This window comes from Pelophylax lessonae (genome assembly GCF_965119305.1).
Source record: "Pelophylax lessonae genome assembly, chromosome: 6".
NCBI classification, from domain to species: domain Eukaryota; kingdom Metazoa; phylum Chordata; class Amphibia; order Anura; family Ranidae; genus Pelophylax; species Pelophylax lessonae.
The window spans coordinates 34,388,795-34,403,567 of record NC_138773.1 but is presented as its reverse complement, the minus strand read 5'-3'; the positions used below and the strand labels follow the sequence as shown (position 1 = coordinate 34,403,567).

Below are 14,773 nucleotides of genomic sequence, written 5' to 3'. Positions count from 1 at the left end.
CTTCCTGCCAGATTCCTTCTCATTCCAAAGCTTCAGCTTCAGAAATGTCACTCTTGAATTCTATGTCATGGGAAGCAGTAACTTGGTACCTATTAAGCCCTGTTCTTTCAGGAACCTTGTGTAAATACTGAACTCTGCACTTTAGTTTGGAATCTGTGCCCCAGCCCCCATCACCCTCTCATATGGTGTGCTCTTCGCTATTGGCCTATAATTTAACAACATGACTGCCTGTGTGAGGACCTGATCCTTCCCCCCATAGTGTATGTGTGGGTTTAAGCTTGCGTACCTGGTCCTTCAATAGCCCATTGCATCTTTCAATCAAACCAGCTGCCTGTGGATGGTATGGGATGTGGCACAACCAGTACACTCCAGAATCTTTGGCCCACTGTTGTACTGTTGATCTGGGGAAGTGTGGTCCATTATCACATTGGACTTGTTTGGGACAACCATAAGTAGCGACAAGTTTCTGGAGCGGTTAAAGGCTTTATCTGCATATTTGCAAGGATGAACAAGCAAAAGTCCTAAATAGATGTACACTGCAGTGCAACAATACCTCAGTCCATTGTTTCCCCAAGGCAGGGGACCGATGAAGTCAATCTGCCAAATCTGTGCAGGCCTCTCTCCCCTCTTGATCGACCCAGTGGAGTACTTTTGCAATGGCCATTGTTGCACTTCTCCACACACTGTATAGTTCCCTATTACAGCCTTTATCCTCTCTGCTCTGCCCATTCATATGTCGCTTTCTGCCCAGATGGGCCCAATTCATCAAAACAGGATAAATTGGCATAACTGCATTCACCTTTCATCTGCCTCTTGGTTATAGTTCTCAAAGTCTGGTACCAGGGACACATGTGCATAAACATGCCCCACTTTTATGGTGCGGGAGTGAGCTTCCTTCCAGATGTAGTCCCAGACTTCTTTGCCTCCCCACACCACCTTTCCATGAATCATCTATTCATTGGACTTCCATGTGGGCATCCAAGTTGTCAGTCCTTTAACATCTTCCCACCTGGCCACTCAACATAAATGGCCGGGTGGGCCTTTCGTCGTTCTGAATGGACATACAGGAACGTCCCTGAGAATGAGTGCCCTCAGCGTGGCTCCAAGGCCATGCTGTGGCGCAATCCTGTGATGGCTGTGATCATAGGACACAGCCAAGATGGGATTGGGATATGGATGCTTTAATTTGGTCCTTACGATCACGTGACGGCTATGTCCAATCACAGCCTTCACAGTGTAAACAGAGACACGTGTCTCTGTGTCGAGTGAGAGCTTGTGTGTGTGTGTGTGTGTGTGGGGGGGGGGGGGGGGGGGGGGCAGGGGAATCTGCAATGTCTGTGGCAGCTCTGTGTGTATGAATGATTTTATACAAAGAGTTGTCACAAATCCCCCCACACAGTACACCAAGCACCACTGTCCCTGTCCCTATACACAACTGCCACAGTGCCCCCATAAACATCTGTACTAGTGCACAAAACATCTGTCACAGTCCCCCGTCACATCTGTACCAGTGTACAAAAACATCTGTCAGTGTCCCATCACATCTGTATCAGTGTACAAAAAATCTGCAATAGTGCAAAAGTGTACCATTGTGACATCAGCGGTGACTGCGCACTCTACCAGAGCGGTTGCAGCCTCATGGGCAGCGCATTCAAACCTTCCTGCCAGATTCCTGTGAATCTTTGGAATCCATCTGTAGAGAGGTATCCTGATCCTCACAGCATACCTGTTTAAGCATTACAGAGTAGACCCGGGTGCCTTGTCAACAGTGTACTTTGGAGGAAGGACTATTAAATCTTCTGTCCAATCCTAATTAAAAGATTGATTTGGCAAGCAGAACCCACCGTCAGTTAGTTATTTATCACTAGTATGCTGCCATGTTGGTGTCAAGAAAACAGAAATCTGTATCAAATACTTACTGTAATTTTCCTTTCCTGATGCCAAACCATGGAAGCATATGGGCCCACCCTGTATGTTTCAGTATGTGGCTTGGTACAAAGAATGGGGGGGGGGGGGGCTAACTAGCCCTTTTTTATGCTATTTACTGGTCCTAAGGTGGTCAAAAGGTGGAGCTCTATCACTAGTATGCTGCCATCATTTGGCGCCAGGAAAGAAAATTTGATACAATTTTTGTATTTGATACAATACAAATACAAAATGAGTATTTGATACCATTTTTTATTTTTGGTCTAAGCAGCGCAAGTGCATACCTTTTCTCAATCAGCACTTACCATTGTGGGAACACAATTTGTACTTGCAGCAGCTTGGCAATCGTTTTAAAATGGGTCAATTGTTTTTGACAGCATGCAGCACCACTTGTTTTTAAGTGGGCAAATATGGCTGCCCCCATCTATATTTATAATTCAAAACTGTATATAGAAATGATCAGTTTAGAAAATGAGCACTGACAAAATTGTGTATATTAAGCGTTATAATTCTCATATATTTCAATAAATTTAAAAAAAAAAAATGTCCCCTTTTAAACTTTCTAGCCTGTGACAACATCTGACAGAGACTTGTCATTGGACAAGTAACGGCGCAGCACACAATGTCTTATCGCAACATTTCCCCAGAAGACTTGGAGTCACTTAAACGCCCCCCACTCAAATGGGTGAATGGGATGCCCATCCTCGGTCCTTTTGCAGCCAACTGGGACAACCTTGTGAAATTCCAGGCCCGAGAAGATGACCTGCTGATAGCCACCTTTCCAAAATCCGGTGAGGAAAATAAATATAATATATTTGAAAAATAAATAAAAGTATAATACATTTGGGTGAACTGTCCTATTACTAAAGCCAATATTTTGGATTTGTGTGCACCAATAATATACTTCTTCTGAGACTTGTGAGACCCTGTGAGGCTCCTTGTTAATACCTTTTTTTTGCTCTGTTCTTTTTGTTTTATTGTGTATTATTATTGTGAAAAACCTAATAAATATATCTTTAAAAAAATGTAATACATTTAAGAGACAAAGGTGCAAACATTAAGTTTTAACTTTAAATAATATTCCAGCTCTGGTCTACCACCATTGTGGCAAATGTATACACATATGGGGTCTATTTATAAAAAAAAATTGCATAGCCATTCATCCAATAAATCTGTAGGTACCTTCATCCTTTTCAAAAAACGACTGTTTTTTTAGGCTATTTTCTTTAATGAACAAATGTTCTTTAAAGTGTTACTAAACCCAGGATCCTGGGTTTAGTAACACTTTTAACTACATCTCTAGTCACTATATCTGGCCACTATATCTGGCCTCCCACAGTACACAGAGCACGGAAATGCAATTATTTAAGTAAATATAAAATGCTAAATACTTTTTCTCATCAGCAGTATATAGCAGTCTTGTGACTTCTATCAGTGTCTAGTTAAAACTTGTATGATGTGTTTTCATTCTACTCTATCTGTCCTATGAGGCTGCAGCACCCCTGACCCTCTGTCTGGACAGTGCTGATTGGCCCTCAAGGCTCTGTACTATAACCAGATGGATTGGGACAGTAAAAAGACAGTAAAAGAAGGGGGGTAATCCAGTAGGACAGTAAGACAGTGAAAGAAGGGGAGTAATCCAGTAGGACAGTAAGACAGTAAAAGAAGGGGGGTAATCCAGTAGGACAGTAAAACAGTAAAAGAAGGGGAGTAATCCAGTAGGACAGTAAGACAGTAAAAGAAGGGGAGTAATCCAGTAGGACAGTAAAAAGACAGTAAAAGAAGGGGAGTAATCCAGTAGGACAGTAAGACAGTAAAAGAAGGGGAGTAATCCAGTAGGACAGTAAAACAGTAAAAGAAGGGGAGTAATCCAGTAGGACAGTAAAAGAAGGGGAGTAATCCAGTAGGACAGTAAGACAGTAAAAGAAGGGGAGTAATCCAGTAGGACAGTAAGACAGTAAAAGAAGGGGAGTAATCCAGTAGGACAGTAAGACAGTAAAAGAAGGGGAGTAATCCAGTAGGACAGTAAGACAGTAAAAGAAGGGGAGTAATCCAGTAGGACAGTAAAAAGACAGTAAAAGAAGGGGAGTAATCCAGTAGGACAGTAAGACAGTAAAAGAAGGGGAGTAATCCAGTAGGACAGTAAGACAGTAAAAGAAGGGGAGTAATCCAGTAGGACAGTAAAAAGACAGTAAAAGAAGGGGAGTAATCCAGTAGGACAGTAAAACAGTAAAAGAAGGGGAGTAATCCAGTAGGACAGTAAGACAGTAAAAGAAGGGGAGTAATCCAGTAGGACAGTAAGACAGTAAAAGAAGGGGAGTAATCCAGTAGGACAGTAAAAGAAGGGGAGTAATCCAGTAGGACAGTAAAACAGTAAAAGAAGGGGAGTAATCCAGTAGGACAGTAAGACAGTAAAAGAAGGGGAGTAATCCAGTAGGACAGTAAGACAGTAAAAGAAGGGGAGGTATGTTTATTGTTACTGTATGTTTAATACTTATTCTCAATAAAATTTTATTGGAAAAAAAAGAAGGGGGGATCAGAGAAGACAGGATTAAACAGGCTTTTTTGCAGAAAAGTGGAGGATTAACCTCTTAGCTTCCACAGTGAGTATAACAAGCATGCTTTACTGCATATACAGACTGATTTTACTGTTGTGGGTTTAGTAACACTTTAATTCTGTGCAGTAGTAAAATAGTGCCCATTATGCAGTATTTTACTTTCTGTGCAATTTGGGCAAAAGAAAATGTTCATTAGGCTACTTTCTCTTCTTAGAAAATGTTCTTTAGGCTATTTTCTTTTATGAATGAATTCTGGGCAGCAGTAACATATTGCATCATGGTCACTAGATGGAGCTGAGGAGCACATGAAATAAATACGTCTTTGTAACAAGAGATACAATGTAACGATTACTTTGGTATAATTATTTGCTAATTCCATCTAATGATCTCTAGAGTTGTTACATTGTATCTCTTGTTACAAAAACAAATGTATGTTCCTCAGCTTCATCTAGAAGCCATAATGTAGTATGTTACTTTCTATGCAATTTGGGCAACACTCAATGTTCATTACCCACTTGCCAACCAGCCATCGTCGATATACGGCGGCAGGCCGGAGGGTGCGCGAATCAGTACCTGTACGGCGGTTTGTGGGAGCGATCCTGGGGGCGTGCCCACTCGCCAGCGGGGAAGTCGATCCACGCGGCCACGATCACCCCCCCGTAAAGAGAGACCGGCGGTCTTCTGTTGCAATCACAGCACACTGTTGTTCTCTCAGCTATCAACACAGGGCCCCTGTGTTCCTCCTATTTAGTTGATTTGTGTGTTGATTTCACAAGCCCATCCCCCCCCATAGTTAGAAAACACCCCCTAGGCTCACATCTAACCCCACTGATCGCCCCTGGTGTTAACCCCTTCCCTGCCAATGTCATTATTATAGTAACAGTGCATATTTTTAGCACTGATTACTGTAGTAATGTCACTGGTCCCCCCAAAAGTATCAAAAATGTCAGTTAGATCTGTCCGCCGCAATGTTGTAGTCCCGCTAAAAATCGCTGATCGCCGCAATTACTAGAAAAAAAAAATTAAAATGACATAAATCTTTCCCCTAGTTTGTAGACGCGATAACTTTTGCTCAAATCAATCAAAATACGCTTATTGGGATTTTTTTTTTAACAAATTCATGTAGCAGAAAACAAATTGGCCTAAAAGTATGAAAAAATTAGATTTTTAAATTTTTCTTTTTTTGGGGGGGAATGTTATATAGCAGAAAGTGAAAAATATTGTTTTTTTTTTTTTTCAGAATTGTTGCATTTTTTTGTTTAAAAAATCGCAGAGGTGATCAAATTCCACCAAAAGAAAGCTCTATTTTTGGAGAAAAAAGGACATCAATTTTATTTGGGTACAGCATCGCACGACCGTGCAATTTTCCGTTAAAATAACGCAGTGCCAAATCGAAAAAAATGGCCTGGACATTAAGGGGGAACATTTTCTGGTCCAGAAGTGGTTAAGCTACTTTTTGATTTTTGAACGTTCTTTTATTATTGGCAGTAGTAAAATACCACATAATGGGCAATAGATGGATCAAGATCTAGATGGCCATTATGTCACTAGAGGGAATTAGGAAATAAATGTACCAATAGAATAGAGAGATGTACGTATTTCCTAAGCTCCATCTAGTGGCCATAATGTGGTATTTTACTACTGCCCAAAATAAATGAACATTCATTCAGAAGAGAAAAGCTTAATGAACATTCGTTTTTGCCAAATTTACTGTACATGCATATTTGACAGATGGATGGCAATGCAAATGTTTTATAAATGGACCTTTTAATATGTCTAATATTTGCAGGGACCACATGGGTGAGCAAGATCGTGGATCTCATCATGAATGGGGGAGACATGGAGAAGAGTCAGAAAAGAGCGATATTTGAACGAGTAACTTTCCTGGACAGCGCAGGACCTGGAATTCCCTCAGGTATCTGTCCATACCAGGTTAATGCAAACAAAGTATAAAAGCATGCAATTGTGTAAAATATTTTTATGCTATATTGTTAAAGCTGAACCTTGTCTTTTTTTTCAAGCTTAAATTAGACCAGTTTGGTTTCATCTAATTCAGGGTTTCTCATCCAGGGTTCCTCCAGATGTTGCTAGGGGTTCCTTGAGCAATGGGCAATTTCTGCCTCTCAGATAAGTTCCCAATGACACCATTGTGCCTTTTAGCTATCTGTAAGGGGGAAATTCTTCCCAATGATGACAAGAGTAAGGAGCATTCTTCCCACTGACTGTCACACTAATGTCTCATGAGTTGTAGCTTTTTAATTTTTAGCAGGGGTTCCCCGAGACCAGAAATTTATTTCAAGGGTTCCTCTGTGTTGAAAAGGTTGAGAAAGGCTGATGTAATTCTTCACTTCTCACATCCGGAGGGCTGCTGGGGATGCTGACATTCACTGTAGTTGCCTGTGCATTATACAGTAACCGCTGGTGTCTTCCAGGTGTTGCTCAAGCGACTTTCCACCCGTAGACTGCACACAGGGGGTGCTTGCCCGGCACCTCCACCATTCAGGGAACTTGTATTTTTTTCACTGAATACAAGGCCTTCTCTAAATGAATGAGGTGGAAAGGAGGGTGGATGATGTCCCCATCTCCGCCTCATCCAATCAGAATATGAACAAGGGAAGCCCTAGCAAAGGGTTAACCAGTGTTAATTTTGTCAAAGAAAACATTTTTGACATCATTTCTGTCAGTGGCATGTTTCCAGTTACGAAAACTAAACAAAAATGACCCCACATTTTCATCAATTGACAAAAAACTTTGACAAAAATGAATTCCATTTTCATCAACAAATTGCTTGAGGTCATTGTAGCCGTTTGTCTCTCCTCATCAACAAATGAAAACGGAATGAAAATGTGAGGTAGGGACGTATGCCCACGTGAACCACGTTATTTTCGGAGCTCCGCCTGTAAAGCTTATGAGTGTTTCCCCTCCCAGCAAGCAAGGTAGCAACCATAGCGTGCCTAGTAAAGTGGCGTGCTTAGCACTGTGCAGCATTACAGGCCTCCTCAGACCACTGTCCAGAGCACTGCGCAGAATTTACAGGTCTTTTGACTGTCCAGAGCACTGTGTGCATTACAGGCCTCCTCAGACCTTCCAGAGCACTGTATAAATTAAAGGCCTACTCAGACCTTCCAGAGCACTGTATAAATTAAAGGCCTACTCAGACCGTCCAGAGCACTGTGTGCATTACAAGCCTCCTCAGAATGTCCAGAGCACTGTGCATTACAGGCCTCCTCTGACCATCCAGAGCACTGTGCACATTACAGGCCTCTTCAGATGGTCCAGAGCACTGTGCAGAATTTACAGGCCTCCTCAGACCACCATCCAGAGCACTGTACAGCATTTACAGGCCTCCCCAGACTACTGTCCAGAGCACTGTGCAGCATTTACAGGCCTCCTCAGACGACCACTGTCCAGAGCACTGTGCATTACAGATTGTGCAAAAAGGTAAATCAGCGCAATTAAATATAAAGTGGTATAGTGTTAAGACCCAATAATTTGGGACACATAAAGAAAATACAGCAGCTATATAGAACCTCCTTCACTAACGGGAGAAATGAACTATAGACAAATATGTATACAGCGCTATATAAAATCAAATAAAGTGACAATGTGCATCATAATAAATCAATAAACTCGCTTACAGTGCTACGCCAAAAACAGTAGCTGTCGGGAGCCGTGCTGGTGGGTCGCCGTTCGTCCGTCCAGGTCTCCGTCCCCTATACGTGTGGCGTCTTATGCTTTCGCATCACGACTTCCTCAGTAGGGGCCCCTATGGAAACATCTATCAAGCACTTTATTGAATTTTAAACCACGGTTATATTTATATTTTAGTGGACTCTTATGCACTTTACTTTGAATGCACTTTATGGACATTATATATTGCACCTAAGAGGAATATATATTGCACTGTAAGCGAGTTTATTGATTTATATGATGCACATTGTCACTTTATTCGATTTTATATAGTGCTGTATACATATTTGTCTACTGTGCACTACAGGCCTCCTCAGACCATCCAGAGCACTGTACAGCATTTACAGGCCTTCTCACACCACCACCTAGAGCACTGAGCATTACCGGCCTCCTCAGACGGCCCAAAAAAGGGCCGGGACAAGGGGTGGGCAGGAGGGGTGGTTCCCCTTGGCGCAATGGTTTATTGCAGGGATGGGTGGGTGCAGTGACCCTAACCCTAAGGGAAAGGGGGGCGCAGCTTGGCATCCTTGCCCTGGGCGCTGAATGACTTTGTCCCGGCACTGGTCCAAAGCACTATATGCATTATAGACCTCCTTAGACCATATAGAGCACTGTGCAGCAGTTTCAGGCCTCCTCAGACCACCGTCTAGAGCACTGTGCAGTATTACCGGCCTTCTCAGACAATTGAGAGCACTGTGCAGCATTACAGGCCCCCTCAGATGACTGTCCAGAGCACTGCGCAGCATTTTCAGGCCTTCTGATTGTCCAGAGTACTGTGTGCATTACAGGCCTCCTCAGACCTTTCAGAGCACTGTGTGCATTACAGGCCTCCTCAGAATGTCCAGAGCACTGTGCAGCATGTACAGGCCTCCTCAGACCACCGCCCAGAGCACTGTGCAGCATTACAGGCCTCCTCGACCATCTAGAGCACTGTGCAGCATCTACAGGCCTCTGCATGTACAGGCTCTGCACAGAAATCAGTCAGCTTACAGGTTTTATTGTCAAAGCTTAGGTGAACACACCAAAGATAGAAGCTGAGTGGCAACCATGGACCAAAATCTGAGTGCTCCAGTTTTATTAAATCTCCACAACTGTGCATTTCAGGCCTCCTTAGAATGTCCAGACCACTGTGCTTTGAAAGGCCTCCTCAGAACGTCCAGAGCACTGTGAGCATTATAGTCCTCCTCAGACCATCCAGAGCACAGTGCAGAATTTACAGGTCTCTTCAAGTCTCCTCAGACCACCGTCCAGAACACTGTGCAATATTACAGGTCTCCTCAGACCACTGTCCAGAGCACTGTGTGCATTACAGGCCTCCTCAGACCACCGTCCAGAACACTGTGCAATATTACAGGTCTCCTCAGACCACTGTCCAGAGCACTGTGTGCATTACAGGCCTCCTCATACTGTCCAGAGCACTGTGCATGCAGCATGTACAGGCCTCCTCAGACCACTGCCCAGAGCACTATGCCGCATGTACATGCTTTCTTAGACCACCACCCAGAGCACTGTGCAGCATTACAGCCGTCCTCAGACCATCCAGAGCACTGTGCATTATAGGCCTCCTCAGACTGTCCAGAACACTGTATGCATTACAGGCCTCCTCAGACCACCTTCCAGAGCACTGTGTGCATTATAGGCCTCCTCGGACTGTCCAGAGCACTGTGCAGCATGTACAGGCCTCTTTAGACCACTGCCCAGAGCACTGTGCAGCATTACAGGCCTCCTCAGACCGTCCAGAGCACTGTGCATTACAGGCCTCCTCAGACCGTCCAGAGCACTCATGGGGGGAGACTTACTAAAACTGGAGTGTGCAAAATCTGGTGCAGCTCTGCATAGAAATCATAAAACAAATAAATATTGTGCTTGTGTAACTCAAACTATTTAAATAAAGCTGCACCACAATCGTGATATATTGACACAATAAATGATAATAAAATAAAGGTGTTGCGTTAAATGATAAACAATTGAAAATAAGTCCATAGACAAAATCTAAATGTGACAGTCTAAAATTAGGCTGGACAGTCCAGCTTTATAATTTCCAGTGAAAAGATTTTTAATATCTCAATCCCTACCTCCCTCCACCATGTGTGTTCACCGTCACCAAATAAGGATGTGCTCCTACCAGAGAGCCAGGACCTTCTTATTATGGAAGGTCATACAGGCTATAATGAATCCTCCAGCACTGATTTCAGATAGGAGACTGGGGAGCTGTTCCAATCCTTTTGTCCTCAGGCCGTCCACTTAGTGGTAATGCACCCGGTAAATGAATACAAAAACGCTGATAGTGTAAAACACTCTCACAAGTAGCATTTAATAAAAAGTATTGCACTTACATAATTCTAGATAAAAGACAGAATAAACAGCAGATATCACGGTGATGGTGGCCATAAAAAACATCCAAAAGTGCGATAGTCAGAATGTGTAGCTCAGTCCAACTGGTTTCGTCACCAAAGGACGTCTTCTGGTGCCCCAGAAGCTATAAGATTTTAGTTTACTAAATATGACTAAAACTAAAACAATTGCAGGTGACTAAAATGTGACTAAAACTAAAATGGTATTTTAGTCAAAAGACTATGACCTACAACAAGATCGAAATTTGATTCCAAAATGAACAATGCTTACAACAGTCTTCACCATTGTAAATAACATTGTATAATACTTATAATATTACTAATAGTTTTACTAAAGTGATATTTTCATATGACTGCCCTGTAGGGTCAGAGACCTGTTTCTTCTGGTGGGTGAGTCGGCTCTAGTCACCCGGAGAAGTTATGTTTTGAGCTGGTGAGAGTTGGTACTTCATGGAATACATTTGCAATCACAATATAGTCTTTTCTACCAATTTTTTTTTTCCATTTTCAGTATTCCTTCCTAATCTTTTTTTTAATTTTCCTCCAGGAACTGAAAAATTGGACAAATTGGACCCCCCACGTGTGATTAAGACCCATCTTCAGGCAGACGCTCTTCCGAAGAGCTTCTGGGAAAAGAACTGCAAGGTTTCCTTGTTTTATTTGAGTATCTGACGTATTTTGTGTTTTGAATTTGTTTGAATCTGAGTTAGTTATAACCAATTTAAGATCGGAAGGATTTTTCCCCTTAATGACCAGGCCCTATTTTGCGATTCGGCACTGCGTTACTTTAATGGACAATTGCACGGTCATGTGACGCTGTACCCAAATAAAATTGATGTCCTTTTTTCCCCACAAATAGAGCTTTCTTTTGTTGGTATGTGATCACCTGTGCGATTTTTATTTTTTACGCTATAAACAAGAAAAGAGTGACAATTTTGAAAAAAAAACAATATTTTTCACATTCTGCGATATAACATTCCCAGAAAAAAAAAATTTAAAATCAAATTTTTTTAACATTTTAAGCCAATTTGACTATGCAATTTCCCTGCAGTTCTCACCCCAGCAAACAAACATCCTCCATTATGTTCCCAGCTGCAATGGTGTGGCCCCATTCTTGATATTAGTAGGAGGAATAGCACACAATTATTGGTATCAGTTGGAGGAATAGTGTCCAATTGTTGGTATCAGTTGGAGGAATAGTGTCCAATTGTTGGTATCAGTTGGAGGAATAGCACACCATTATTGATATCAGTAGGAGGAATAGCACACAATTACTGATATCAGTAGGAGGAATAGCACACAATTATTGATATCAGTTGGAGGAATAGCACACAGTTATTGGTATCAGTTGGAGGAATAGCACACAGTTATTGGTATCAGTTGGAGGAATAGCACACAGTTATTGGTATCAGTAGGAGGAATAGCACACAATTATTGATATCAGTTGGAGGAATAGCACACAATTATTGATATCAGTTGGAGGAATAGCACACAGTTATTGGTATCAGTTGGAGGAATAGTGCCCCATTGTTGGTATCAGTTGGAGGAATAGCACACCATTATTGGTATCAGTAGGAGGAATAGCACACCATTATTAGTATCAGTAGGAGAGATAGCACACCATTATTGGTATCAGTAGGAGGAATAGCACACCATTATTGTTATTAGTAGGAAGAATAGCACACCATTATTAGTATCAGTAGGAAGAATAGCACACCATTATTAGTATCAGTAGGAGAGATAGCACACCATTATTGGTATCAGTTGGAGGAATACTGCCCCATTGTTGGTATCAGTTGGAGGAATAGCGCCCTATTGTTGGTGACATTGGAAGGAATGGTGCCCCATCATTGGCATCAGTGGGAGGAATAGTGACCCAAGGGCTGGACAAAGGCAAGCAAAGTGCATGGTGATGGGATATTCACAGCACAGTCCCTCCTTTATATCAGTGTCCGCAGTTCCACAGTGTCCTCACTCTTCTAATTTTTGCTGCGCTTCCTCATAGATCTACACTGTGTACTATAACAAAATCCACATCCACTAGCACTTTATTTAGATTTTGTTATAATACACAGTTTAGATCTATGAGGAAGCACAGCAAATATTAGAAGAGTTCAATACATGGGTAGAATATACCATCAAACTGCAGCATCCTAGTACTGGGCATTTGTCTACTCACATTTACAGTACATTTGCTTTTTGATTTTATGACACTTTGCGTGAGTGATACCCATAATAAATCACAGTTTCCTCAGTTTCCCTTCACATTACAGCCCCCCTTTACAGTGTAGTCCCTTTTACATTAATGCAACTAGGGGCCAGGGGCTGTGATGTAAAGGGGACTGCACTGTAAAGAGGCACTATAATTATTAAATTGCCCCATTACAGTGCAGTCTCTTATTAATCACAGTGACCCTTTACATCAAAGCCCTCCCCTTCACAATGCCCCTTGCAGTTTGCCCCCCCCCCCCCCCCCCATCCTTTTCTCTCTAGTCACAGTGTCTTTTAGGCACTCTCTGCCTTCCCTGCACAGTACTACTTTTGGCAGGCCAGAGGCAGGATTCAGCCTGTGTGTTCTCTCCTGTCTCTCCCGCCCCGCCGACGATGTCAACCTATCAGCAGGGCAGGGGGCATGAGGAGCTGCAGACCTGCACGGAGGGTGGGAGCTGCCCAACTTACCATATTAACAAGTGGGTGATTATCTGCTTGTTAATATGAAAGACTCCCGCTCTCTGTGCAGACTTCCAGCTCCTCCTGCCCCCTGCCCTGCTGATAGGATGACATCGTCGGTGGGGTGGGAGAGGAGACACAGGTATGGCCGCACAGCGGGAGGTGGTGACCGCAATCTGTGACAGCCCTGTCCGGACCGTGGTTGCTGCTCACCTCCCGCTATGCAGCCTGGTCATCAACAGACCACGGACCCTTGCAAGACACTGTGCTGCTCCAGGACAAAAAGCCTCCGTTCAAAGTTCAGCCTCAGAGAGGAAATTCAGGTGCACGCCCTGGTTGCAACAGAAGCATATAGAAGAAATGGACCAGATGGCAGCACTCCAAAAAATTAGTCCTTTATTGAAGAAACAAAAATGCAGAAATACATGAAGGGTGATCATACCACAGCGGAGATGGTGACACTGGCAGCTAACGCGTTTCACACCCAAGCTTATTTAAAGGGTAATACTAAGCAAGGCTCAAGTGTGAGGCGTTAACAAGTTATTTGTCTTCCTTAGTCTTAAGAGTGCAATAATTGCATTCCTATTTGACATTTCTTACATTAAAATGAGTTGTAACAGCCAATACTATCTTTTTCTAGAAGATATACGTGGCTAGGAATGCAAAGGATGTGGCGGTATCGTACTATCACTTCTACAGAGCGGCCTATGGACACCCAGAACCTGGGACGTGGGATGAATATCTAAATACCTTCATGGAGGGCAATGGTACGTGGGTCAGCAGTTGGGATTTTAGAAACTGATAATTTCCATGAAATGTCCGTGTTCTGTATCGTGGAATAGACAGACTGGAAAACATGCTTAGGCATTTCGGAAACATTTAAAATGTTCTGTTACTTTTCTTTTATGGTAATTCTCCCAAACTTATTGTTTTTGCTTTGTCTGGTAGTTGCTTATGGATCATGGGCCAAACATGTGAAGGGCTGGTGGGAGATGAGTAAAAAACACAAGGTCTTGTACTTGTTCTACGAGGACATGTTGGAGGTAACTTGACTTTGTCTTGGTGTCACGTATAGAACTCTTGACCTATAAGAAGAAATTGAATCTTATTGACTCTCCCTGAATCTCTTTGGTTAGGACCCAAAACGTGAGATTAGAAAGGTGATGAAGTTCATGGATCAGGAACTTCCTGAAGAGATTGTTGAAAAAATACAAAAGAACACTTCCTTTAAGGCTATGAAGGACAACCCCATGGCCAACTTTAGTACCTTCCCATTCATGGATCACTCAATATCCCCGTTTATGAGGAAAGGTAAGCCTTAGCAATTTTCATTTCAAAGGTTTTCATTTCCCCACTTCTTTTGCTGACCAAGCATTTTCTGGGACTTTTTGTTTATAAGTTTAAATCAGAATTTTTTGCTAGAAAATGACTTAGAACCCCCCAAAAATATACATTTTATTTTAGCAGAGACCCTAGGGAATAAAATGGCAATCATTGCAATATTTTATGTCACAAGGTACTTGCACAATGGTTTTCCAAAAGCAAATGATGTCACGTCGAGTAAATAGATAACGA

At 42.5% G+C, this 14,773-nt stretch overlaps 1 protein-coding gene across 1 annotated transcript in view; it reads left to right on the top strand.

The window, feature by feature from the left end:
• Positions 1-2,478: 2,478 nt before the first annotated feature.
• LOC309558524 (sulfotransferase 1C4-like) overlaps positions 2,479-14,773 on the top strand; it is a 50,507-nt gene continuing 38,212 nt past the window's right edge. The window contains exons 1-6 of the mRNA XM_082261604.1: positions 2,479-2,717; positions 6,274-6,399; positions 11,076-11,173; positions 13,839-13,965; positions 14,147-14,241; positions 14,335-14,509. Coding sequence (XP_082117730.1) covers positions 2,549-2,717; positions 6,274-6,399; positions 11,076-11,173; positions 13,839-13,965; positions 14,147-14,241; positions 14,335-14,509 — 790 coding nt within the window. The 5' untranslated portion in view covers positions 2,479-2,548. The remainder of the gene's footprint in view (positions 2,718-6,273; positions 6,400-11,075; positions 11,174-13,838; positions 13,966-14,146; positions 14,242-14,334; positions 14,510-14,773) is intronic.